The sequence below is a fragment of the Gorilla gorilla genome, chromosome 8 (assembly GCF_029281585.2).
Source record: "Gorilla gorilla gorilla isolate KB3781 chromosome 8, NHGRI_mGorGor1-v2.1_pri, whole genome shotgun sequence".
In the NCBI taxonomy this organism is placed as follows: domain Eukaryota; kingdom Metazoa; phylum Chordata; class Mammalia; order Primates; family Hominidae; genus Gorilla; species Gorilla gorilla.
The window spans coordinates 33,595,126-33,623,113 of NC_073232.2; the positions used below are offsets into that span (position 1 = coordinate 33,595,126).

At 36.8% G+C, this 27,988-nt stretch overlaps 1 protein-coding gene across 4 annotated transcripts in view; it reads right to left on the reverse strand.

The window, feature by feature from the left end:
- ARHGAP21 (Rho GTPase activating protein 21) overlaps nt 1-27,988 on the reverse strand; it is a 135,522-nt gene that overhangs the window by 12,188 nt on the left and 95,346 nt on the right. For 3 of the 4 annotated variants that reach the window (XR_008668750.2, XM_031015314.2, XM_055352014.2), the window contains 11 exons: nt 26,840-26,869; nt 23,609-25,505; nt 11,861-12,019; nt 11,615-11,717; nt 8,414-8,450; nt 6,077-6,202; nt 4,749-5,033; nt 2,049-2,113; nt 1,551-1,687; nt 843-985; nt 1-156 (listed from right to left, as the gene is read on the reverse strand). Coding sequence is in view for 3 of the 4 variants with exons in the window: in XM_031015314.2 (XP_030871174.2) it covers nt 1-156; nt 843-985; nt 1,551-1,687; nt 2,049-2,113; nt 4,749-5,033; nt 6,077-6,202; nt 8,414-8,450; nt 11,615-11,717; nt 11,861-12,019; nt 23,609-25,505; nt 26,840-26,869 (3,138 nt within the window). In the remaining variant the exon portion in view is untranslated. The remainder of the gene's footprint in view (nt 157-842; nt 986-1,550; nt 1,688-2,048; nt 2,114-4,748; nt 5,034-6,076; nt 6,203-8,413; nt 8,451-11,614; nt 11,718-11,860; nt 12,020-23,608; nt 25,506-26,839; nt 26,870-27,988) is intronic. The other variant, XM_055352013.1, reaches the window with a different exon arrangement.

Here is a 27,988-nt window from a genome sequence, read left to right on the forward strand (position 1 = left end):
ATCATCTTGTATATCAATATCAGCCATTCCCTTGTTGAGTTCTTCTTGCATACTTGAGATGGCTGCATTATTTCCAGGAACTCTATAAATACCTGTATATTCAAGACCTCTTTCTTCAACTAATTTGCAACATATGTCAACTATTAATGGAATATACTGCAAAACAAGAAATAAACATTTTATTTAATGCAGCACAAATGTTTAGTAGTTGTATATCACAGCTAAAATGCCCCTTTCATCCAAAAGGAAACATAAATTGCTGTTATGTAACATAAAGAATACAGACATTATAGATCTGGGAATAGATAAAACCTGCAAGAGATATTTGAGACAGTAAGAAGAGAACAAAGAGACCGAGAGAAAGAGAGGGACCCCCAGAGAGATAACATTCTAAAAAGTAACAACAGGTAAAGAGAATGTGGAAACCGTTCCACTGAATAAAGAGTCAAGAAAAGAGGAGGAGGAGAGAGTAATATCAATTCATGATACGAATCCTAGCATGGGTGTTTTAAATATATGCACATACATTTACATGTATTATACTTTCTTAATCAGGTCCTTGTTCTCATCCTTGTTTTAAGATGCTAAAAGCAGAAACACACGATTTGAAGATGTTCAGACAAATTCCTAATGGTTGAATAATTATTCAATTTTGGAGTCAATACATTAGAAAAAAAGCATTACAGGTCAGAAATACTTAGGGAAACTAAGGTCTAAGGTCTGCTATGAAGAGGAAAACAGATTGACAGTCTCTGTTGTCTGAAAGGCTATATACTCAGATCCCATTATAATCAAAACTGAATTAATGACTTGAGGAAATCCGGTGGGCTGGTGTCTCCTACCCGATTAGTATGAGCTGGTGGGCAGTCATCTAGTCGGACGCCGAAAGTTCCCGTAGCAGTTGGCTTTTTCTCAAATGTCTTTCTCATGATACTTGGAATGCCTTTTCTCCATGTGCTTTTGTCTTTTGGGGGACTGGTATCATCTTTTGATTGCCAGTCAAAATAAAACAACATAATAAAATGGAAATGAGTGTCTAAATCATGACTTTAAAAACACTTTATCAATGTTTACATAAATCCAAGTCCTGTAATATAAATAATACATCCTATATTTAACAAAAATATGTTCTCTTCCATATAACTTTTACTTCATTCTTTTATAATGTGTGCTATAATTTTCTTTAAAACAGCAAAAAAAAAAAAATACATAGAATCAGTGTGTCATCTTTATAGTGAGACTTCAACAAAGGGAAAAGTAATAGTTTTATTTCAAAATGATAGGACCTGAATCCTCGGAGTCATTTAAATTTGTAATGTCTCTGATTTAAGTATTGTTTGTATTTTCCCTCACTTTCTCTTTATAATGAAGCTGGTGTCTTGGGCCTCACAAAGGGAAAGGCCCAATGAGCCCAGACCAAGCCTACTATGAATTTTGAGCTAGTTGACATGGGGCCTGGTCAGTAGAAATGGTACAGAAAACATAAACGTACCTCTACGATGCCAATTTTAAATCATCATATTTATTTGTTAGAAAGCTAACATCAATACCTTTACTGACAAGTTTCCTTTCTGACTCTTCCTTCGGAGAGTGTGGGCTTTGAGTCTTTGGCTCTGATTTAGCACCAAGCAAAGTTTGCCTGATGCTGAGACTCTGGCGAGGTGTTTTTGGCAACTGTTCTGCTTTGCTGTTGAAGGAAATGACATTCGTTAACAATTACAGTAATCCCCCTCTATCTATGGTTTCAGTTACCCGTGGTGAGCCATGGTCTGAAAATATTAACTGGAAAATTCTTGGAATAAACAATTCATAAGCTTTCAATTTTGTAGTCCTGCCCAGAATAAGAATCATCCTTTCATCCCGAGTAGCCACACTGTATACACTACCCGCCCATTACTATATGGGAAAAAATATAGTGTAGAGAGGATTTGGTACTATCCGCGGTTTCAAGCATCCACTGGGGGTCTTGGAATGTATCCTTGCAAATAAGGGGGATGACTGTACTGATTTTATATCCAAATTAACTGCAGGCAAGGTGGGATTCTCACCTCATCAGATTGTTGTATTCTTTTATTCTTCGACTAATTAGATCCCTGTTAGTGACTCCAGTGTCCTACAGAATGAAGTAAAATTAGAAAATCAATTCTAAACATAAATAAGTGATCCTTACTTTTTTGAGGCTTTCTATTGTACTGCTTTGCTTATTTAACACAAACACTACTATCATCTGTTCTCAGTCATCTGTTCTCAGTGGGGCTGTTTCAAAGCTTCTATTCAACATCACTGTGTGACAGATTTTCCAAGTGCCTCCCAACATTGCCAAAGGGTTTTGCTTCTTTTCTGTATCCATGCGATACCTAGGATAGTACCAGCAAGTAACACGTGTTCAATACTTATTGAATTGATCCGTCCATTTAAAATAAATGACTAGGAAGCAGCCAGTGTTTTCTCTAATACCAGAAAAAATGATCAGCATTTAAGAAATATACGTGTAAGTGATTTTTCTTCAAAAAGAAAAACAAATAATATAGGGGGATAAAAGATGAAAACAGACTGCCAGAATTTGTTAGTGACTAATTTTTAAGGACAGTGAAACCAAGGATCAACTAGTATCACAAGCGGCAGTTACATTATCAGAAGATAAGAGAAAAGCTCAAAATTTGCATGATTTTTTTTTAACCTCTGTGAGTTAACTTGTATGAAATGCTATATGGTAAACCCAGAGTTGACCATAAAGTGATCCTTTTTTTCCTATTCATTCCAATTATACATTGATATTGACTGGGGTTCTCAATTTTTTTTAACTTGCCTCATTTTGATGATAGTGAATGATGATACAGTTTACAAAGAATACAGTCTTTAAATACGGGAGTAAGTTATCTTGAATTTAAATAGACTCTTCCAACTTATCAGCTGAGAGATCATATGATTAAGATCTAGAATAAGACTGCCTGGATTTAAATCCTACCCCTGATGCTTAAGTCACTGTGTGACCTTAGGGAAATTATTTAGCCTCTCTTTGCCACTGTTTCCTTATTTTTAGAATGGTGGTGATGATAATAGGACACATTCATATGGTTGCTGAGATTAATGCATGTAAAATGTTTAAAATAGTATCTGCCATATGGTATGTGCTCAGTGAATTATTGTTTTCTCATCTATAAAACTGGGGAAAATACTTGTGTACCTGTGTCTTAAGATTAGATGGTGATGATAATAGCTCACATTAAGTAAATGTTTATTACTTGGCAGGCATTCTTCACATGCATTATCTCATTCAATCCTCCAAACAGCCACTATGTGTCACAGAACAAGTCATCTGAAGGAGTTTTAACAATGACAGTCTACTGCCTGAGAGAATGCCTGACACATAGTAGGTGCCTGTTACACAGAACTCCTCTGAACTATTACTTAAAGCTGAAATCCACATCTAAGTTCTTATTCTCCCTGTTTATTTTGCAAAAATTCAGGTCTGATGCCCTCTGTATAGCAGGTAGTTGTACAACATAGGTTGCACTGATAAAGATCTGGTGTTATTTTTAACCACAAACAAGGCAGAGTGTAAACTACCAAAGGAAAAAAGCACACTTTTCCTATGGTGTAACGTTTTAATACTTTGAATTGGATATAATGGAAATGACTAAATTAGAACATAATTTGCCTAAGTTTACATTTAATGTAGGCATTCCTGAGTATTAAAAGAGAACTTTGTGCCCCTTTTTTGGTTATAATAAATAGGCATGAAAAGTGAGAATACAGTGAAGAAAAAACTGTGTTAATGATAAGAAAATACTTAAGCAACTGCTACTTCATCATTGCTAGATTTGCTTGATAAAGTTTATAGTTATACATACTTTAAAAACTATCTTTACTATTGAAATTCCTACTGTGAAAATACCTTGATGATCATAAGCTGTAAATTCTCAAATCCCTAAACACTGTTCTGCATGAAAAAGAAATGCTGGGCCGGGCGCGGTGGCTCACGCCTGTAATGCCAGCACTTTGGGAGGCCGAGGCGGGCGGATCACAAGGTCAGGAGATAGAGACCATCCTGGCTAACACGGTGAAACCCCATCACTACTAAAAATACAAAAAATTAGCCGGGCATGGTGACGGCTGCCTGTCGTCCCAGCTACTGGGGAAGCTAAGGCAGGAGAATGGTGTGAACCCGGGAGGCAGGGCTTGCAGTAAGCCAAGATCGCGCCACTGCACTCCAGCCTGGGCAACAGAGCAGGACTTCATTTCAAAAAAAAAAAGCTGACTTATGATTTTTGAAAATGCAAGTTTTCTTAGAAACTAATTAATTATTGTGTGACAGTAGGCTATTCCATATTCTTGACTGTATAGTTCTATTAACAAAAATCATCAGTATCACTCTGCATTTATATAGTTATTTATACTGGTAAGTATTTTTACTGTAACTTAAGCCCTACAACAATCCTGTCTTTGAAAGATGGAAATGGATCTGGAATAACTTGGTCACAAACAACCAGGACTAGGAATGTAGTTCATTGCTTCTGAGAAGGTATACAGCATATATAAATAACCTATTTTTCTAGTTCAGTGATGGTGATTTTCCAATGTGTGAAAATAATATAAAACAGGTATGTTTGAGTTTTCATCAACTGTTTTACATGAAAATAGCATATTATAATTTTTTATAAAAATGATATATCATATTCCTTAGATCTTTGTAAGAAAGTGTTGTGAAAGGGTCAGATTTCTCCAGCATTCCTTTGAACACCCACCTCTTCGTTTAGGTTGCTGCTCTCCTGGATCGTCTTGATCCAAGCTAACATATCATCTCTGTCTTCAGCCTGAAACAGGCATTCACAGTCGGACGTGGTGAGTCGAAACACATTTTTCCTCTTGGTCTCACTGTAAGAGATGTCTATCAAGCAAGCATTAACACTGATGGGCTGCTCTTCCTCAGACGGAGTCGTCTGCTCTCTTTTATCTTTGTACAGGTAAAGTGAATGACCCCGAAGGACAACGTACATCTGTTTCCATGGCCGAATACTTCCACCAACTCGCTAGAAAACATGCGACAGTTCATTAATAGTCAATATTTGGCTAAATCTTTGTGACAGGATAAGCACATTAAGCAACACCTTTCCTCTGCATTTACATATAACTAGTGTAGCAGGTGGCAGATTTAGCTCACTACATTATTTGTGAGGAGAGGAAGGATAAAAACTGTGGAGCATAAACTGAGTTAGGCAGTGTATTCATATCAAAGTCAAGGACTGTGAAATCCCAACTTTAGTTGGGAAGGCAATATGAACAAAGCTAATCAAATAAAATAAATGTAGCAAAATATATCAAAAACAGTAACGGAATAGAAAATTTAAAAATCGGTCCAAAAAACCTGTTGAGTGAAAGACTTACGTCTTAGAGCACACAAATGACAGATACTGCAGGAGTTCTCCAACAATTGTATACATAACTAATTAACAGAGCTCATCAACTTTATATGGCTAAGCAACTCTATCCACATCCAAAGTGAGCTTTCTTAAAATTTTTTAACTCTTCTGACAGCATTAAAATGTTCTTATACATAAGCTGTCCAAATATTATAGAAAAATTTTATGGTAAAGTCTTTTTCTGTTGAAATCTACTGGATGCATATATTGATATTTTTATATTTGTTTAACTTAATATTTTTAAAATAAAATGAAACAAAGTTATAAAGGTAATTTAAAATAAACTAAGAAAAGAGACATAAAAATTTAAAACTGAATTGCCACTTCCTAAAGGACAACGGAATAACCCATTGCTAATAAACTAATAAGAAAAGCAGAGTTCCTTTTTAAATACTTAGATTTCCTTTTTACATTGCCAAAACGTAAGACAATATATTCTACATGTAGCTGATACACAGGACAAAAAGTACCAAATTAATGCAATAATTTAGAATTTTTTTAAGGAATACTTTTTTTAATGTAGAAAAATCTATTTATAAATGGTTTTTTTTTAACTCTTTAATCTGGATATCACGTCATTTTATGTATACAGGCTTTATGGTTTGTCAGGGTCTGCATTTCTGACACTCAGGGTGGCTTAGAAAACACACTACCTTGCCCTTATCGGTGACAAGGGGTCGGAAATGGAGCCACCCTTCCTTGGCAGCATCACTGAAGACCTCTGAGGAAGAATCTTTTCTGGACCCAGAGTCTTCTGATGACTTTTGGCTGTCTGCGATCTATAGAAAAGACCAAGAAAACAGTAAAATGTCAGCATTTTCCTTTATAAATATTTGCACATGGAAACTGCTTTGTGGAAAACTTGTATTTAATGTTTCAAGTGAAGGGCTATTTTTGAAAAATCCTAACTTTATATTTTTAAAAATTTCTAGTCTCGTTTAAAAAATGTGAATTATCATCTTTTAACCATTAAAAATAACAAATGACGTAATTTTCCTGTTCTTATTAGTTCACATTTTAGTGAAAAATGAGAAAATGATCCGTTTGTGATTTATGTTACTTGAAGAATGAAAACGGCAAGATGCAATAACGAATGGCTGAGAAGCAGCTAGAAACTGGTGATGAGGTGGCAGGGCTTCTCTGAAGAAATAATATTTTGTTGAAATTTGGAGGAAAAATAAGGAGCCAGCCATAAAAGGTCAGAGGGAAGAGAGTTTGATGAGAATGTACAGCTACTGACTGTATATCAACATTATCACTTTAAATGTTCGCTGATTAATGTGATCAATAAACAGCCAGCTAACTCTAGATCATTAAGGGTCTTTTAGGCCATGGTAGGAAGTGTGAAAGAAGCATTAATTGATGAATTGGGGGAGTAACTGATCACCCAGTTCAAAGCTCACTCTGAGTACTCTGTCAAGAGTGGATTCTAAAGGGACACGCGTGAAAAGAGCTGTGACTATAGGAATCCAGGTGAGAGATGACGGCAGCTTGGATTTAAGTAGTATAGGTGAAGACGGGAAGATTCAGGGTAGTCTGGAATTGATATGGGGGAAAGTAAAAAAGAAGAAACAAGGCTAGTTCTGAAATATTTGGCTTCATCAAGAAGGTGAATGGAAGTGAACTTAATGAGATGGGGAAAACTAAGGGATAAGGAGGTCTGGGGGTAACTGGGGTCTAATCATCACGTAAACCTTGAGTTGCTGATTAAACATCCAAGTGACGGCAGCTGACACGAGCTGCAGTTCAGGAAGGAGGTCAAGGATAGCCATGTAAACTTTGGGAGACCTCTGCATAAGATCACTGAGGAAATCGGGGTAGATAAAGAAGGGTCAGAACAACTCTAGGCATTCCAACATTTAAATATTAGGTGGAGCAAAAGAGCCTGCAGAGGGGATGGAGAAGTAGTCTTTCAGTTAGAAGGAAGAGCAAGAAAGTGTGGCAAGATGGAAGCCAGCAGAAGAAAGTGTTTCAGGAAGGGAGCCAGAAATTGTGTTGAATACCAGTGAGGGCTCTAGGAAGTTAAAAACCAAGGTTAACCATTAGTTTTGGAACCTGAATGTCAGTGTTGTTCTGATGTGTGTGGGCTGAGAAGAAGTAGAAACTATAGTTTTTTCAAGGGGTTCTGCTGTGAAAAGGAGTAGTGAATAAAGCAGGATGTGGATACCAGGAAGGTTTCTATTTTAATGTAGGAAATAGAACATGGGTGCAGACAACAGTGAGTGAATGAGTCACTGGAAAAATGGTGACTGTGCAGAAGGGCACCAAGGAAGTGAGAGGCAAGAGAATCCAAAGAAGTGTGAGGGTTGGTTTTTAATAGGATAATGGTACAAGCACAGCAATATTTATGGTAAGAATAAGGAAGGCAGCAAGTGTGGGTATAAAGGCAGGGGACTGGCTGGGGATAGTGGCTCACGCCTGTAATCCCAGCACTTTGGGAGGCCAAGGCGGGCAGATCACCTGAGGTCAGGAGTTCGAGACCAGCCTGGCCAACATGGCAAAACCCCATCTCTACTAAAAATACAAAAATTAGCCAGGCATGGCAGGCGCCTGTAATCTCAGCTACTTGGGAGGCTGAGGCAGGAGAATCGCTTGAACCCAGGAGGTGGAGGTTGAAAAAGGCAGGAAACTGATATTTTTGGAGATGATAAATAAGGAAATTCCTGTCTAATAGTTTCTATGTTTTCAGGGAAGTATGAGGGGAGGGAGAAGAAAGAGAACGGGGTGGGGTGGGGGGTGTTGGGGGGAAGCCACGAAATAATTTCCAGGATAGAAAAGCATACAACAAAATACAAAAAGGACTGCTGGGCAGTTAGGACTGCTGGGCCTTGAACTGATAAAGTCAGAAAAATCAGCACAATGTGTATCAAGTATTACATACTTACAGAATAAAATATTATAATATTTAAATATTAAATGTCTACTGGGTAAAAGAAGTACTTCTCTATGAAGAGATAAACTAAGGTAAGCAGAAACACTCTAATACCAACCTTGATTCCCTTCAGACTAGATACGTGCTTAAAGGACCTGTTGGGGAAAAAATATATAAATATTTTCAATTAGTGCAAAAAAAATCTTAAAGATGTAAGAATAATTTGAATATTACAATTAATCTTTCAATAATAATCTGACATTTCATCATTATCATGTTAAATGTCCACTATTCAATGGAAGAGAAAAAAAAGCTAATTTATAAAAAAAAAAGTTCCACCTAATAATTAAAGCTTTCTTAATTGATCTGGTAAATTAAAATTGTTTCTGCTTGAAGTGTGGGATTTTCTTTTTTTTATCAAAGAAAAAGCTACTCAGGCTGAACACTGGGTTTTATGTTATTAGTTAACTGTAGCTGCAATGCTATATTAAGGATTTCCATGATGTTAATTATGATCAGTACGCAGTTGCCATTAGCAGCCAGCTTCAGGGAGATGCTCCCTGTCATCTCCACTCATCCTGCTGGTGGATACCCTGAACTGGAAATGTGGCAGGGAGGGCACAGTTACAGACAGTCCTGGCCCTTCACTCTTCTACTCTAACCACATTATGACTGCTTTCAAAAAGAAGGACAACTGTTGCCACTGAACAGGCTTAGAGCTTCAGGAGACAGGTTCATGTTAAAGTAATCGAAAATAATTTAACTTTTATTAAGAGACAATAAACTTTTTTTAAACTCAAAATTCATTTAAGAAACTTAAGAGTTTTAAGATGTTACTAAAGGTGTCACTGTTTTCTCCTCTCAGAAACCTCCCCCTCAAACAACAATGTAATCAGAAACAGATATGCAAACTCAATCTTCAGCCATATCAGAAGACACTGGAACTCTGAACTATACCATACAAAGAAGGGTGGCTAACTGCAGTGAAGTAAACAATGGATACAGGAAGAAAGAACAGGGCACCGATCACTTGCAGATCTCAAAACTGCACTACATTGATTTCTGAGAGATTGAAACCAACCATCCCTTGTTTGGAACAATGGAAAATAGTGTGCTGAAGCTGGTGACAGGAGCCTCATTTGTTACCATGGAGTATCAGAGGAGAATGAGGAAACATACAGTCCTGCCATCTTTGCAGGAAACAGTGTGTAGTTGGTGTAGGGTGCGGTAGACTCTGAAATAACGGCAGTTTTTGATACCTTATAATGAGGAAGAAATAAAGGCTAAAATAGCTCACAAATCCAACCCTGTATCTTTAGGAAAATTCCTGCTACCCTGGAAGCAAGCCCTGCTAGCCTCACACAAACCTCCCTCAAGTAGCTGCTCCAGAAAGAACTACTTTTATTGGAATATAAAGAATAACCAAATGGAACCCTCAGAGGACTGTATGCAAAGATAACAAAAAAGACAAATAGTTCTTTAACATAAGGTTCAGTATCATAAAGATGTGAGTATTCCCCAAGTTAATTTATAAATTAATCATTGTATCAATGAAAATGTACATAAGAATTCAAGAACTAGAAAATCTGATTTTAAGGTTCAAATACTAAAATAAAAATAGCCAGGAGAATTCTGAAAAAACATAAAATAATAGCCTTACCAGGTAAGACAGCCATTATAAAACTACCATAATTAATAGAACCTCGTGTACATTAATACACAGATAAATCAACTGAATAGAATAGAGCCCCACAATAAAATTAAATACATATGACTTAGTATATAATAAAGATGGTGTATCATCAGTGGGAAAAGGATGACATTCAACAGGTACTTTTGGGACAATAGAGATATTAGAAAATGTAAAGTTGTCTCTTTATCTAATTTGAATAAATTAATTCCAGATGAGTCAAAGTTGTAAGTTTACAAAAAAATAAAAAGTAAACACAAATTTTGTTATAATTCTGGAGTAGTGACAGAATTTTTTGATACAATATGACTCAAAATTCAAAGTCCACAAATACTTCCTAAATTTAGCCACAGAAAAAATTTTAAATATTTTTGCATGGTTTAAAAAAAATGAAAAATATTGAATTAGGAAAGACTTGCAACACATCACAGAAAAATGTTAGCTTTCTTTATATAAAAAGGATGCAGAAGTCAGAAGAATCCATAGAAAATAGTCAAAAAATATAAAAAATCAGTTCACAGAAAAATATAAATATCTTAAATATACGAAATGGTGTTCAACCGCTAAGTGTCAAATTAAATCTGCAATATGCCATTATAATAATTAAAAATATATGTATCAAACAATACACTGTGTTAGAGTGTAACAGCAGAGGCTTTTCTATATTGTTGGTGGGAATGTGGTTTGGTATAATTTTTATGGACAGCAATTAACAATAGATATTAAAATTAAAAATATGGCAGGCCGAGGTGGGTGGATCACCTGAGATCAAGAGTTTGAGACCAGCCTGACCAACATGGTGAAACCCGGTCTCTACTAAAATACAAACTTAGGTGGCGCATGTCTGTAATCCCAGCTACTTGGGAGGCTGACGCAGGAGAATCGCTTGAACCCAGGAGGTGGAGGTTGCAGTGAGCCGAGATCGCACCATTGCACTCCAGCCTGGGCAACAAGAGCAAAATGTCTCAAAAATAAATAAATTTTTAAAATAAATAAAAATACACATACCCTTTGATGTAAGAATCCTGTTTTCAATTATATTTATTCACACATGTGCTAACTGAACTATGTACAATATAGTCAATGAAGTATTTGTGATAGCATAAGATTTGAACAATATAAATGTCTATTAATATAGAGTATTGGTTAAGTATATTATGGTATAAACTATTCAATGGAAAATTAAAAAATCATGAAACAGCATGAGCCAGGACTATATGCATTTAAGGATCTCTAAGATCAGTGTCTATACCATGCGTCATTTGTTTGTAAAAATAATTAGAATACAATACACACACACATATGCATATTTAGGTAGTGTACATATGATTTTATGTATAGAATAGCTCTAGAATTACACAAAAGAAAACAGTAACATATTATGTCTGAATAGTACTGAATGGCTGCAGTTTCTAGGATGAGAGTATCTAACACATTTTTCTACCATGTTTGTGTGTTACTGACTTTTAAAATTCAATTTAATGTTACCATTAACAACTTTATTTATTTGCATTTCTAATGTCAAAGTTAGAAAACATAAGACATCATTAAATTCTGAACTTATGTGTCAAGGTCATGCTGCACACCCACCCACATACAAATATTTAAAATAATACACCTGAGACTTACAATTTTGCATCTTCTCTGTAATCATCCAGACCCTCATCATATGATTTTGATCTTTCTGTCTTTGAGTTGGGCTGAGCATCCAGGCTAGGAGGGCCAACAGATTCTGTAATTAATTAAAATCCAATATTTAGACATTCACAAGTGGTTCCCAGATTCTTTTAACGGTGGAAACATCAGTTTATCATACTATTCTAAGTGGAAAACAGAGCATGAGATACGGTTTACAAAACCACCCTTTAGACGTACCGTGGTCATGTGAGAGCTGACGGCGAATTAATGGAGCTGAAGTTGTGAGGCTAGGAGGAACTGTTGCTATGGAGGGGACCTGAGAGGTAGAGGCTGATATAACAGCAGAAGCAGGGATATGTGCAATATCATGATCAATGCTAGGGCTAGTTGGTTCATCTGTAAGAAAAAAGGAAAATCAGAATGTTCAATGACCTAATTGTTATCAATAATAAAACTCAGTCAATAATCATTATTAAGGGGGTCAGATAAAGATTTTAACACTTCACCACCAAAGCACATCACTAAATGACCTATTCAGTCTGCTAAAAATTGATTTACAGTTATTACTCTAGTAATTCTAAATAATTCTGAGAATATGGTATAAGAAATTAAATGAGCTGCTCTACCAACCAATTAATGCCTTCACTAACTGATTGTCAAGGTACTAAAGTTTATAGGTACCTCGAACCTAAACCCATCAAACCAGAGCAATAATCATATACCACCCTGAAAGAATTACTTTTCAAATTTTAAATGTACCACAGATTATCACTTCAGGAAATTAAGGTGATTGGCTGAGGCTCAGTTTTCAAAGCATTAATTCCTAAAACCGTATCCCCGCCTCATCCCTACACAAGTGTATCTCAATTTTGGAAAAGACAAAGTCCAGTCTCTAGCTTCCAAAATAAGTTTCCAGGGCCATTTGCACAAAATTCTTACTCTTATAAAAATATCAGTGATTTAAATTCTAATACTTGAGGCCAAGAAATGTAATTTAATAGGATGCTGGAACTATAATCCTTAAAATTAAATGCCCCAGAATAAAACCTGCTAAAGAATATACTACAATGATAAACCAGGATTTTGATGCCTGGATTTAAAAGGTCCAGCTATTTTAATTTTGACTAAATTCTAAGGATGCTGTACCATATTATCAGGATTTTAATCAAGAGGACTGATAATGTTACAAAAATATAACATTTCCATTTTATGGCCAAAATCATTAAATTCTAACTGTGTTTAGCTTATTTTCTGTCTTTACAACTTTCTTTAAAAGCAGCTCTTTACATTTTAGGAAGAGAAGACATTTTGAAAATTTCTCTATGCACCACTTTTTACTAAGTATTTATGACAGTTTACTATTATGTCAGTAAGAATGCAGTAATTCTTTTTCCAAAAGCAAGAAGATAACTGAAGTTTTAAAAATTCAATGAGGATAACAATTTAATTTCACTAAAACTTGTAGTATTTAAAACTGATTTTGATATTTAAATTGCACATGTTTAACAAAGTTTCTTCAAATGATACATGATATAAAGCAGCCTGGTTTTATAGAGTCTGCTGATCCATAATTCTGTTACAGATTAATGAATACTGATGTGAAGAGGAATACACTGTATTCTTCAAAAAGTATATGACTCATGCAGTATGAATACATCTTTAATTATACTGGGATAAATCTTCGAGGAGAATGATTTTATACCTTGCAAAAGTAACAAGAGTGAAATTCAAATTGTGCATGGATTAAGCATTATTGCAAAGCATTAAATACAATTTTCAAATTTTGTGTCCCTGGATTTCCTGATGGTATTCATTCAATCTCTTCCAACTTACTATATTTTGGAGAACATTTCTGAAACACACTGGATTAAAATAATCAGTTTTAGATATGTCTGCAAAAACAGGTGGGAGGATAGATACTCACCTGTTCTAAAGGAGGACTGAATGGAGAAGGCGTGGGAGAAGAGACTAACATTGGGCTTACTCATTTCAGTATTGTTGCATTCTTTATAATAAATTCCTTTTACTGGTATGTTAAAAGGAGAAAAGGAAAAGCTAAACATACTTTTAAAGTAAACACAATTATATTACCTCACATTTACAGACTATACTAATCCAATTCTTGATTCCCTTTGAAAATATAAAAACTTTTCTACTGGTTTCAAAATACTGTGTTTTGTTAGGAATAATCCAAATTCAAAAACTCTACTTTTCACATACACTTTAATTATTACCAATGTGCATATTATGTAAAAACAAGAATAATTCCAATTTATCTTATTTTCCAATGTAGAAAAATACATATTATTTAGTTGACCAAACGGAAAACAAAAATCTTTCATCTCATATACAAATATATTCAAAAGCATCATGCTGTCACAATTTCAAATGACTTCTAAATTTTTAAATAAAATATTCTGTTAGATGAAAATCAATCTTTATCCTAGGCATATCACATACTACATTAAGACATTAAATAATGCATTCAAAACATATTTATGAACTACCGGGGTTACAGATTTGTTATTAAGTGGCATAAACATTCGTGTTCAACTACGTAATCAAAGAACTGACTTAAGAAATGAGGTCTTGGACAGGCGTGGTGCCCACGCCTGTGATCTCAGCACTTTGGGAGGCCAAGACGGGTGGATCACCTGAGGTCAGGAGTTCGAGACCAGCCTGGCCAACATGGCAAAACCGTGTCTCTACCAAAAATACAAAAATTAGCTGGGCATGGTGGTGCGCGCCTGTAGTCCCAGCTACTCGGGAAGCTGAGGCAGGAGAATCTCTTGAACCCGGGAGGTGGAGCTGCAGTAAGCTGAGATCATGCCACTGCACTCCAGCCTGGACAACAGAGGACTCTGTCACAAAAAAAAAAAAAAAAAAAAAAAAAGTCTTCATTTACTTTCTTCACTAAAAGACCCAGAGCTCTTTATAATAAAAAGAACGGTGAAGGACACCTAAGTTGCTACACATCAAAATTCAATGTGGCTACTGTTTCTTAACATGTAAAAAAAATACAGGCCTATATATCCAAAAATTTTGCTTTGGAAAACAATGTTTTCCAAAAGTAAATAATCCTCACAGATAAAATCTACTCCATTATTCAATTTGGATTTTTTCCAAATGGAGAGTATTTCAAATTATGTTTCTATTTATTATTCGTATCTGAATAGGAAACTTTCACTGTTTATTGATTATCAATTAATATTTTAGAAAAACATCTTAAAGATTTCATATTGTGAAAATTCATACATAACTGTTACATAATAATTTTTCAGATATCAAAGCATGAAAGAAAGGAAGCCCTCCTATATGAAGAGTTCTTATAAGTAAGGACCACTAAAATCACAGTAGAAAGAGTGAAACACATGAAAAGACAACTCATGGAAGAAATACAAAAGCCTAATAAAAATGTAAAAAATACTGGTAAAAACCTATTACTGAAATGATCAAATAAAAGCAAGATGAAACAGTGATTTATAACTGTTTTTTCATCTCATAAACTGACAAATATTTTCACTTTAAGATGTTCTCATCCTATTTGTTCCTCTTCGTGTTCTGCAAGATAACTACAGAGAGTGTCTATGCTTGTCTATCCCAGAGGTTCAATGGGATTCACAGGAGCGGCTGGCCCTCCTGTGGGCAGGCATGATCTAGGCCTGACCAACCATAGGGCCTATCCCTCTCAATCCACAGAGACTGGCCAAGGGGCAAGAACCACGCAGTCAGGGCCCCTTATATTAATAGTATCTCTAGGATTCAATACATGGACAGTGAGAAAACTATGGACTTTCTCTTCTTATCCTTGGAGAACAAAAACTGTAGAAATCAGTAAACTGTTGAGTTGTCACCAACGGCCACCTTTTCTACTATGTGGAGAAAAAGAATCTGAGAATGAAGAAAGCAAAACGAAAAAAGACTCACAGGCCAAGCGTGGTGGCTTATGCCTGTAATCCTAGCACTTCGGGAGGCCAAGGTGGGAGGATCACTTGAAGTCAGGAGTTCGAGACCAGCCTGGCCAACATGGTGAAGCTCCATCTCTACTAAAAATACAAAAATTAGCTGGGCATGGTGGCACACACTGGTAATCCCAGCTACTCAGGAGGTTGAGGCAGGAGAATGGCTTGAACCTGGGAGGTGGAGGCTGCAGTGAAGCGAGATTGCGCCACTGCCCGACTCCAGCCTGGGCAACAGAGCGAGACTCTATGTCAAAAAAGAAAAAAGAAGGGAAAAAAAAAAGGAAAAAGAAAAACTCACTCTTGATGTCATTACTTGGGTATTTGGATCCAGGCATGCATGGAACCAGGTCTACCACAGAAGTTCTTCCCTGTGAGCTAACATTATTTCTTGGCATGAGGTAATTTGAAATAATTGCCCTGTCCTTGTAACCAAGAGAATTATGATGAACATAAATGTGGAGGGCAATGCATTTCTAGCACCCTGACAAATGTGCATGTCTTCTCATAACACCCAATGTCCACTGTTACAGGTTAGGGCACAGAGCAAAAAAAAAGTCCCTTCTAAGGTGAGCTGAGTTATGAGGCACGTTTCTCACAGCTGACCATAATTACAAAGAAGCATATAATTAATGTACTTTATATTTTATGATTATAGTTGACAATAATTTTATGTAACTCAGTGAAATTATCAGAATTTTCAGCATAGACCATGACAGAATAATCAGTTCCCTGACATAATTCTGCTTTTTATTTCACCTCTGCTACGAAGTAGTATTCCTAACCCCTCCCCAAATTACAGCATAATAATTGAAGGAATATTAACACTATTACTTATTTCAATGACAGAGTAAACTATATATTGCAAAAAGAGGGGTAAATTTGTATAAGTTGAAAGAAATGGCAACTAACCTAAAATTATATATATGGTTCCAAAACAGCAACAGCATGTATATATCTTTTTACCAAAATATGGAAATTGAATAAGCTGTTTCTGTTCCAACTCCTACCAGAAGCGACATACCTCAAGCAAAATACGCTTAAAATCTTGATTTTTCCTCATCCTTACGGAAAAGGAGAGGAAATATTGCTAATGGATTCTGTGTCTTAAAAATAAATTCAGCCCAGGTGCGGGGGCTCACGCCTGTAATCCCAGAACTTTGGGAGGCCGAGGCAGGCGGATCACGAGGTCAGGAGATCAAGACTATCCTGGTTAATACGGTGAAACCCCGTCTCTACTAAAAATACAAAAAATTAGCCAGGTGTGGTGGCAGACGCCTGTAGTCCCAGCTACTCGGGAGGCTGAGGCAGGAGAATGGCGTGAACCCGGGAGGCAGAGATTGCAGTGAGCCGAGATCAAGCTGCTGCACTCCAGCCTGGGCGACAGAGCAAGACTCTGTTTCAAAAATAAATAAATAAATAAACAAATAAATTCAAATGTGACAAATATCCTTTCTTTTTATTTGCCTTCTGAGATATACACTCAATTTAAATCAAAGGAGGTGAACGGCTAAAGTTAAATGATCTTATTAATAGTCAAGCATAAGCTCCTTCTTTCAAGTAACAATGTATTAATCTTTGGCAATGCCACTTTTTTTTTTTTAATCAGAGTTAAGCCCAATGAAATAAAGACATCCTAAAAAATTGAACTCCCTAGGCAAATTTAAATGAGCCCCATTAATACCAATTACTGAACATCAGGTACAAGAGCTGATAAAAATGGCATGCTGGAGCAACTCCATTTACATTATATTTAAAAGGCCTGGAGAAAGAATGTTTAAAAATGATGCTAATATATTCACATGGCCTTCTCATCTTTGACCCAGCAACAGACCTTGAGTAGGCTTACTAAACATTTTTCACTAATTATAAATAAAAATTTTGAAGCAATAAGTCCTGTTTCATATGAACTGGTGATGGGTGCCCATCACCTAGTTCAAATATTCCCAATTTTTACAATAATTAAGCTAATTATCGTAACTGGAATTCAATTTTCTAATTAAGACCAAGTTTCTTTAATGGTCAGTTCTGTGAACATGGATTTAAATTAACATTCAGCTTCTTCAAAGTCATCTGGAGATTTGGTTATCTTAATAACCAAAAGGTCAATGCTGTATCTCCCTATTAGATAGAAATGGTTTTACAGTGGTTAGGAAGGGGAGAGTATTTTGAATAAATTCCCTATTCATGTTTGCCATGGCAAGATGGCAGTCAGTGCTGACGATGAGGGAGTGGAGTTGTAAATCCAAGAGGAACTACTGTGAAGTAGGTATTTGAAAGGGAGGTGACAAAATCAGAGCAAAAGCAGGGATGTGCACAATATCATGGTCAGCTCATCTACAAGAAAGCATGCACCAGTTCAGCACAGCAAGGGCTCTAATTTTACAAAGGGCAAGTGGAAGGATCACTTCTAGATTTGCCACAGTTAACAGGTTACAATTACTTGGCTGAATTTTTGCAGTCCCATAGATCAAACAAGTTAACTAAACTCTTAAGATCTGGGGGTGAGGGTGTGTGTCCATGGGCCGGTGTACAAGCGTGTGTGTATGAAAAATGATCCAGCTTGCCAGTTGATATGCTGTAACAATTTCAACAAATTCAACATTTACTTAGAAATTTAATAAATAGCAGCTCACCAATTTCACTAATCTATCTTGAAAATTATTAATTCTCAATTCTAGTACACAGAAAAGCAGCAAGGGAGTAGAAATGTGGATGACTGAGTAGGGAGGTCAAGAGACCTGGTGTGTTCGATTTTGCAAAAGCCACTTAACTTTTCTGGATATTACATTCACTACCTATAAAATAAAGAAGTTGGACTTGGGTAGTGAGAAGGGCCAATTCTAGTTCAAAAGGCCTAGAATTACAAATCCACTAAAGGGGTGGAATTATCTATTTAATTTATGTAAACATATAAAACATTTTTAGGTTTTTATAAACCAGGCATTTGTTAGGGGGCTTTTGAGATTTGGGTCTATTTTCAACATTAAAGGAACTAGGTGAAAAGGCTCCAAAGTCTACTTTAGTGAAACAATTTCATAGTTTATAAGAGCTAGGTTTTGGGAGGGCACAGTGGCTCATGCCTGTAATTCCAGCACTTTGGGCGGTTGAGGCAGGCGGATCAGGAGTTTGAGACCAGCTTGGCCAATGTGGTGAAACCCCATTTCTACTAAAAATACAAAAATTAGCCGGGTGTGGTGGCACACGCCTGTAATCCCAGCTACTTGGGAGACTGAGGTGGGAGAATCGCTTGAACCTGGAAGGCAGTGGTTGCAGTGAGCCGAGATCATGCCACTGTACTCTAGGCTGGGTGACAGAGTGAGACTCCATCTCAAAAAAAAAAAAAAAAAAAAAAAGTGGCTAGGTTTTAAAAAAACGTATTTCCCTAAATAAATAAGCATAGCAATCTATAAAGTGTGCTACAAAGAAATTTAAAGTGTTTCAGAATAAAAGTTAATGTGGCCAGGTGCGGTGGCTCATACCTGTAATCCCAGCACTTTGGGAGGCTGAGGGGGATGGATCACCTGAGGTCAGGAGTTTGTGAGATTAGTCTGGCTAACATGGTGAAACCTCGTTTCTACTAAAAATACAAAAAATTAGCTGGGCATGGTGGCGCACACCTGTAATCCCAGCTACTCGGGAGGCTGAGGCAGGAGAATCACTTGAACCCAGGAGGCGGAGGTTGCAGTGAGCTGAGATCGTGTCATTGCACTCCAGTTTAGGCAATGAAAGTGAAATTCCGTCCCAAAAACAAACAAAAAAAACTAATGCTACTATCAAAGAAAAGATAAAAGAGCATCTAAAATTATTTACTGGTGGAACATTTTTGTTAACGAACTCAACACTTCTAAACCATCTGGATATCGCAGTGCCGTTAAGGCTATGACCATCAAATTCAATTTAGCTTAGGCTAACCCTCACTGAGCACACATACAGCCAACGTTGGCGTAAGAGGGAGGAGAAGTCTTAGAGATATGACAAAAGCATGGGGAAAAGATGCCAATTCAAACTTGGGTGATCTGAGCTAATAATAGCATAAAACTTAGAATGATTTTTCAAGCTAAGATTTAAAAAAGTAAAATCCAAGATTTAAATTTTTGCTCATTTTGAGGCACTGTCCAAAGAATATGAAATTTGGAGCCAACAGGCAATCGGCTCTGTCAGTTCTCTGAGAGAGCTTCAGCAAAGTACTTAACTTTCCTTATCCATAAAACGGGTTATTAATTCTGCCATAAATTCCCCACTGGGTTATGGTAAGGACTGGTACATTATAAAGTATGTGGTAGATTATAAAGCACTGCAGAAGTTTTTGTTATTTTATTATTTTATTTTATTTTTTGAGTGGAGTCTCACTATTCTGTCGCCCAGGCTGGAGTGCAGTGGTACGATCTCAGCTCTTTGCAACCTCCGCTTCCCAGGTTCAAGCAATTCTCCTGCCTCTGCCTCCCAAGTAGCTGGGCTCACAGGCACCCCACCACACCCAGCTAATATTTTTGTATTTTTTTTTAGTAGAGATGGAGTTTCACTGTGTTGGCCAGGCTGGTCTTGAACTCCCAACCTCAAGTGATCTAACCACCTCAGCCTCCCAAAGTGCTGGGATTACGGGCGCAAGCCACTGCACCAGGACTATTTTATTATTTTTTAAATTACCTCACATCGTTACTCAAATAGTGGAAGCAAAAATCTCTAAGCTTAAGTACCAATGGCATCACATTTTTGGGAAAAGCCGATATATGAAAAAGACATATAAAGATGATAAGTACATGATTTCTCTTTATAAAAGATGTAAGATGATAAAGTATATGATTCCTCTTTATAAACAGACTATTTGCTAAGACTCAGCCTGAATTAGTATTAAAGAAGGGCTGGGTGCTCATTGCATCGTCCTGTGACATCACCACTGGCACTGAGCCCAGAGCTCCCAAATGGAGAAACTGGGTATAGGGAATAGTCACCTCTTCCCTTTGGGTAAATTTCAGGGAGCTAAGTTCCCCTGTATGGACAATGTAATGCAGCTATATCTTACCAAATCTAACACTTCTAAATCATCTTGATATGGCAGTGCCAATAAGGCTGTGACCATCAAATTCAATTTAACTTAGGGCTAACCCTCACTGAGCACACACGCAGCCAATGTTGGGGTAAGATGGAGGAGGAGGAGTCTTAGAGATATGACAAAAGCATGGAGAAAGAAAGTTAAGATGAAACCCTGGGTGTAGGTAACAGTCATAGCATTTTTGTATTACTAGTAATGAGTGGTATAAATTAGAGAAGTGTAGGAAGTCAGGATTTTAGAACACATTGTAATATCTGCTATTCACCGTGAGATTACTCAAGAACAGCTCACATTGTTGAGGTTTGTGTTTACTTATAAAAGAAGTTGAAATTTATTTTCAGGACTTACTATGCAGCTTTATAAAGTGGGGGGTGGGAACAGTAAACAAAATACTGTTAATGAGTAATATTCCAAATTTAAAAACAAAATGTATTCATTTTGTTTTGTATGCCTGTATGCCTCCTGCAACCTTAGTATATAGCAGGGGTCCTCAACTCCTGCGCTGCAGACTGGTACTGGTCCATGGCCGGTTAGGAACTGGGCCGCACAGCAGAAGGTGAGCAGCAGGGGAAGGAGGGCGAAAGTCAAATAAGATAGGAACTAATTAGAGAGTACTTTTATTCTTAGTAAATAAAATGATTTATTTACATCAATCTATATGTATATAGAATTATACAGATCTTTATTTTCTATTTTAGCCAAAGTCTTCTCTTTAATAACATAATTAACTGTTTTATTTCTATACTTCATAACTAGGAAGAAATATTAACAGATATATCCAGCACAGTTTTTTACTACTCCAATGTAATCTGATTATATTGTTGTTATTATGTAGGAAGAAAATATGATGCCACTGTTCTGATAAGATCGAATGGGCCTGTGAAACAGCCACAGGTTGTAAGATTTTTTTACATTTTAAAACCTCATAAAACAATCATTCGTCATCAGTTACCTTCTATAAAATATCTATTCTAGATGATGTATAAGATTCCATCTACAACAGGAGTCTACTATTTGCTGAGCTTGGCCTTAGGGGTATAGATATGAATATGGGTACAATTCAGGTTGAGATTCCCCACAATGTTGACAACTTGAATATATCCTATTTATAAAAAAAACATAAGCTGTGTGGAACTTTTTAAAAAAGCTTTTAGTGTCACCTATCCAATTAAGTGTTTTCTCAAGAAACATTTTTAAAGCTATCAATAGCTTTACAATTGATAGCTTTAAAAATGTTTCCGTAGAAAAGAAACAACAGTCCTCAACAGCTTTAAAAATGTTCCCGTAGAAAAGAAAAACTCAACTAGTACTCAAAGAGAAGCATATTATATTGTAAAATGATGGAGAACTCTTTTCATAAACCCATGGGACACCAGGGGGACTACAAGTATGGCCTTGGTTGGTGGCAAAAAGAGAAGGAAAAAAGCCCCTGCATCGCATGCCTCCGGGGGCGCTCTTCACAGGCATTCCATATAAATGGCGTGCTCCCTGGAGCTGTTCTCTGGGACGAGGCTGAATGAGGCAAACCTAGAGACCCTGTCTCTTATCACTTACTATGCGATTTTAGAGATGTTATTTAGCCTCTCTATACCTTAAATTTCTCACTTATAAAATGAAGATAATATTAAGGACATAAGTCATCACCTGTTAGCAGATGATGTTTTAGAGCTGCACAGTCGTGATGAGAACTGTATTGTTGTTGTGCTATACATTTAACCAGCATTTCAAAATTGTCTTTCAGCCATTATCTCAACAAATACTTATTGAGTGAATTCTTTATGTGCCACGCAGTGTTCTAGGCATTAGGGACACAAAAGTGAACCAAAGATTTAAAATCTCTGCTCTCATGTAGTTTATGTTTTAGTTCTACTGAGAAACATGTAACAAAAAAACAAAACATGTCAAGTGGAAACAGTAATACGAATATAAATAAAAAAGCTTAAGGGAAGAGAATGTCCGTTTCTGTGTCTGTGCGTGGGATACCTGTTTTAGATAGGTGAGTCACAAAGCCTGCTTGGATAAGATCTTTGAGCAGAGACCCAAATGTCATGAGGAAGACATAGGCTTGTTAACTATCTGTGGAATGTATTCCAGGGTTAGAAACCAGCTGTACCTGTCCCTGTAGCAAGGCACGCCTGACAGCAAGGAGGCTGGTGAGGCTGCAGATGGGATGCACATGGAAGACTGTGATAGGAGATCACGAGGTAGGATCTCTCTGACACCATCAGAGAGGGAGTTGTGAGGCAGACCATGGAGGGCCTTTCAGATCACGGGAGGATTTTGCATGCTATTTTGGGTGAGATGGATGGGAAGGAAACAGAGGGTTCTGCACAGAGGAGTGGTGTGATCTAATTGACATTTTTAAAAACATCACACTGGCTGCTGTATGGAGAACAGATCTGGGGTGGGAGGGAGCAGACAGAAGACTCAACAGGACAGGTGCCAGCAACTGTGGCACACGCTTATAATTTAAGTAACTTCTCTAAATCTGTTCCAGGATTTATAGTATGGCAAACTAACTTGACAATGAAGAGGTCTTTTCTCTCAGTACACGTTAAATTTACAAACAAATATGTTTTAGAAGGTAAAAGCACTGTTTAAATGAAAGGTTGGTAACTAATTATCAAAACTGTTCCACTTGGTTTTTCATTCACCTGAATCAACAATTAGGTACAATTTGCTTCGCTCATTTCCTTAATCTCAGGAATTTGTTTCATCAAAATAAAAATTTGAAATGGGTACTAGGTACATGAAGTTTTTTTTTTTTTTAAAAAAAGGAAAATTGGTACTAGAAATAACTTTTAAAGAGGTTTGTAAAAGCTCTGGTTGAAGCACAGCTTATGAGATTCACTACAAACACTTTAAAATCACAGTGTAAGACTTCTATGCCTATTGAACTAGAAATAATACTTTTCTGGAAAGATTTCTTATACATTTGGCATATTAGCCAATGACTCTAAATGAGCTCACCTATAAATGGGATGGAAGCCAAAGAATCGCCAGGCGGACTGGTACTCGAGGCTTTTCTTTCCTCCATTCTTTTTATGTGGACCTCTCGACGTGCATCATTGGGCAGCCAGCAGGTAGTGTCTGACCCGGTCTCCTGGTCATTTACTGCCAAGATGTAAGACTGATGCCTTAAAGGCTGCGGTGTCTGGCGTCCAGATGGAGGTTTTTCCCTTAGGATGACAGCTTCTTTATTATCTAAAGTATCTGATTGCTCAATTTCAGCCTCTTGTAAACTTAAATCTTCATTCCTTTGACTGACAGGTAGTTCTAAATCTGAAGTGCCAGCGTTTTCACTCGACTGAGGGGCAGGCTTGGCAGAGACTCCAGATAAAGAGGGGGATTTCCCAGTCTCCACTTGCTGATCGGGGGCACTGTCAGTCCTTACCCATGTCTGCTGATTCAACAGACTGTTCTGATGCAAGTGATTTACTGGTCTTTGGTCTTTGATAGAAACCAATGATTTCTGGCTAAATGATGGTTTTGTGACATGCGTGGAAGGAGCTTTCAGAGAATTACTTCGGACTTTCACAAGAGGTGACCTGTCCTGTGAAATACCCCGAGGCAGTGACATTCCACAAGTAGTCTGAAAATTTCTGTTTGACTGCAGTGTTTTTAGATCTGGTGGAATTTTTTTAAACTGCGACACAGATCCCACTCCTCTACCACTCATTCGCCTGTTATCAGAATTAGCAATGCTTGGAGCCACAGTAAAATTGGAACCTCGAAAAGATTTATGAATTTCTTGCTGCCTAGGTCTTTCATAAATACCTCGTCTATCATCCTGTTCAGTAAACCCACTCCACTTGTAAGTCTGTTTTTTCTCTCCATTGGAATCAGGTATTGGAGTTCCAGAATTGACATTTTCTAAGGTTTCATCCTGTCCCTCAATATAATCCCATGAACGAGTTCTATGATTACTAAAACTAACAGATGGAGACGTCAGTGCTCCTTGAGACGCACTTCTTGGACAATACTTCATTAGCACAGAATCTTCCAGTCTTTCTTGGGACACACTGCGTTGCCGTATCTGGACAGACTGGGGCACTCGATCATGAGAGGTGCTTCGACGTCGTCCCTGCAAAGTAGTGCGGTTGGGGACGACCTGGTTATAATCTGTTGTGCTTTGAGATGCTGCTCTTAAACTATCTAATCTTTCTTGTATTGTCCGACAACCTATGTGCAATCGTCTGTTATCAATATACTCTTTGTAAGTTTTATAGTTTTTCCAGTCTATGTGCTGATGGGAATTTGGCGAATAGTGATTAACAGATACAGAGGGAGCCTCCACAGCTTGAGATCTGCTGCTTGAGATTCCATCAGAATGTCCACTGTAATTTCCAGATTTAAGTAAAATTCCAGAAGGTTCCAATGATCTGGAGCCTGCAGGCTGATGAATTAGATGAGTGGTGGGAATTGATAATGGTGGTGATGTGGTTCTTGACACTGTTTTTAAAGAGGTCTGCTCATTCACGCCATACCTCACTTCTTCAGTTCTATGTGAAGGACCTGTATGGTTGTTTCTATTGGATAACAAATCTACAACCTTCTCAGAAGGCACAATGACAGTCCTTACACTTTCATTGCAAACACACACTGCTGTGTTTGATTTTGCAACATCTGTTGGTGATGGAGGCACTTGTATTTCCATTCTATAGGCCCTACCAGGTTGTGTCAGTACTGGTGTACTAGTTTGCTGTTTGCTCAATGATGAGTCAGGAGGAGATATTTCAATTGGCTGTGCCATGGCTGATGGGGCAGATGGCAGCCAGGGATAGCAGATTGGTGGAGGTTCAGGTATATTGCGGGCATTGCCGCTATAAGCTTCGTTGCCTTTCAGGTAGGCATCTTGAGAATATGCCTGTATAGAAATGAGAGAAAGGTGTCACTGGAAATTCATAAAAAGAATAATAATTTCCATTTTTACAGTGCACTATTTTATCTATGTCCTACCTCGTTCCTGAGTGACATTCACTATAGCATGCATGCAAACACAACATAAGGGTACTCTACAAATCTAGAAAGAGCTAGTCTCTCAGAAATCAAATAAATTGTAGAATCTGCAACACATACAAATTACAATCACCTCTTTGCTCAAAACATGTGAAACTCATCAAATTTCTACCCAACCAATTAGATGTACCCACATTACTTCTAAAATTCTCCCCATTCAAGCCTTCTGATTTTCAGCAGTTGACAGGTTAAATGGCTGCCAAATAAATCCCAGCAAAGGAAGATTCATGTATTTTGCCAGAGAAAAGGTGAAAATATTAAAAATCTTAAATGCATTTTAAGTACTACTACTATAATAAATTAAATCTAATTTATTTGAAGCATCTTGTCAATTAACCATTACAGAGTCCCTAAGAATAATCCATTTTGACAAATTAAGACCTTCAGCAGTCATGCTAAGTATTTTAATATTTAAAGTAAGATAATATGCAAGTTTAAGAAATAAAGCACATATAATAAAGGCACAAAAATATGAAAAAAGGTAACTCATCGTTCTGTATATAATTTATATTTTTATTTTAAGCTAATGCAAAAGTATATCATACAAATTTATTTGGTCTCTTTTACTTATTATAAGGAGACATTTCTCTATTACTAACAGGCAGGCATGCAGCCTAAATCGTTTTTTATCAACTATTTGTAAAATTATTCAGCAATATTTTTAAAGCCTTAAGAATAACAGAAATCAACTATAGAGACTTTACAAAACAGAGCTCATCAGTGCAACACAGGGACTATGTTCAGCATCTGAGACAGATGTGGTAACACATCTTCCCCTAATCAAAACAAGCTTAACTCAAGACTATCATCACATCCTGTTCTTTGCATTCGACAGCTTGCAAAGCTCAAGTGCAGCCACAAACATAACAGCAAAGTAGTAGTGACAGGAAGAGGGTGAGATACTTAAAAAACATATATATATATATATATATATATATACTGATGCAGATAAATATTACACTGTAGCATCAGTTATGTACAGGATACAAAAGAAAACCAAACATAAAAACAAAAAATAAGGATGGCAAACCATCTATCACAAACATATTCTGCAAATTAGTAAGATTAACACGATAGAGGGATTTCTCTAAGCAAAGTGAACAGTTTTTAATAGATTGGCTTATTACAAATCTCTACAAAACATGACTAAAAGCAAGGAAATGGCTACTGTGCATTTCTTACCAGTGCTGTGACATCCTTTGTAAACTGTAGCTAGCAGAAAATAGGAAAACATAGTAGAAGCTGCTTACTGATATAAAGACAAAATCATGTTGTCATATTGATGCTGGAAACGGCAAGCTAAAAATACATCTATATTTGTTTCTCTGGAAGGTACCAAGAGAGGTAAAGGGCAGTGAAGCATAAAGAATAACTCCAGTATTCTTCTGAACATCTTTTTCTCAGGCTTTTATCTGATTCTTGTTTGATGTGTCTACCATTCTTGAAAGCAAAATACATCTGGTGACATGCATTCCTAACAGATATTTTCTTCAATATGCACTGCTGTCTGATAACGTGCTACAAAGCTTCCCTCCACGAAAGCAACAGTGATGTCTCTCATTTCCCCCGAGCTTCTTCCATCTCTGCTTCCAGATGACGAAACGAATGCTCTATTATGCATTTAAAATAGTACAACCTCCTCCTTCCCCAGTAAATCAGAGCATAACCACAAGCTGTCAGCAGACTGCAGCTGCCTTTACACTAAGATTCAGGGGGGAAAATGACTTCTTTTAAGTAAGTTTCACTCAAAAATTAAGATCTTTCAACACTGTGCCTTTCATACTATTGTATTAGTTTGCAAAAATAACTACTGGATAGACATAAAAATATTACTTCCAGAGTAATTCTTGTTAACCTATAATAAATATCATAGAACACAGACTAGAATGCAGTGACAAATTAAAGCTAGCCATATAAAAGAAAATATGTCTACATAGTATTTTTATGGCATGAATACAGTTAATCCAAACATGCATCTTGGGTGTGTGCATTGACACATCAAGTCTATCTTTTCCATGCTGATTAGAATCATACCAATACTTTTCTGCAATAGGAAAATTGTGTCTGGATGAGAGAATACTGCACTGTCTGGTACAGCATTTCCCACAACATCCTTGTGTAGTTTTATTATATACCACCTGAAAAGGAGGATGGGGGAGAGGAGGTCCCTATGGTCAATGATGTAGGGTCACTTGGCAAGCTTTTTGATTTCTCAAAACCACGACGACACTAATGTACATTGTGAAATTCGAAAGGAAAATATAAACTTATTCACCATGGAGGCCATTTTTTTTCCAGAGGTTTTAACATAATTAGAATATCTACTTGGGT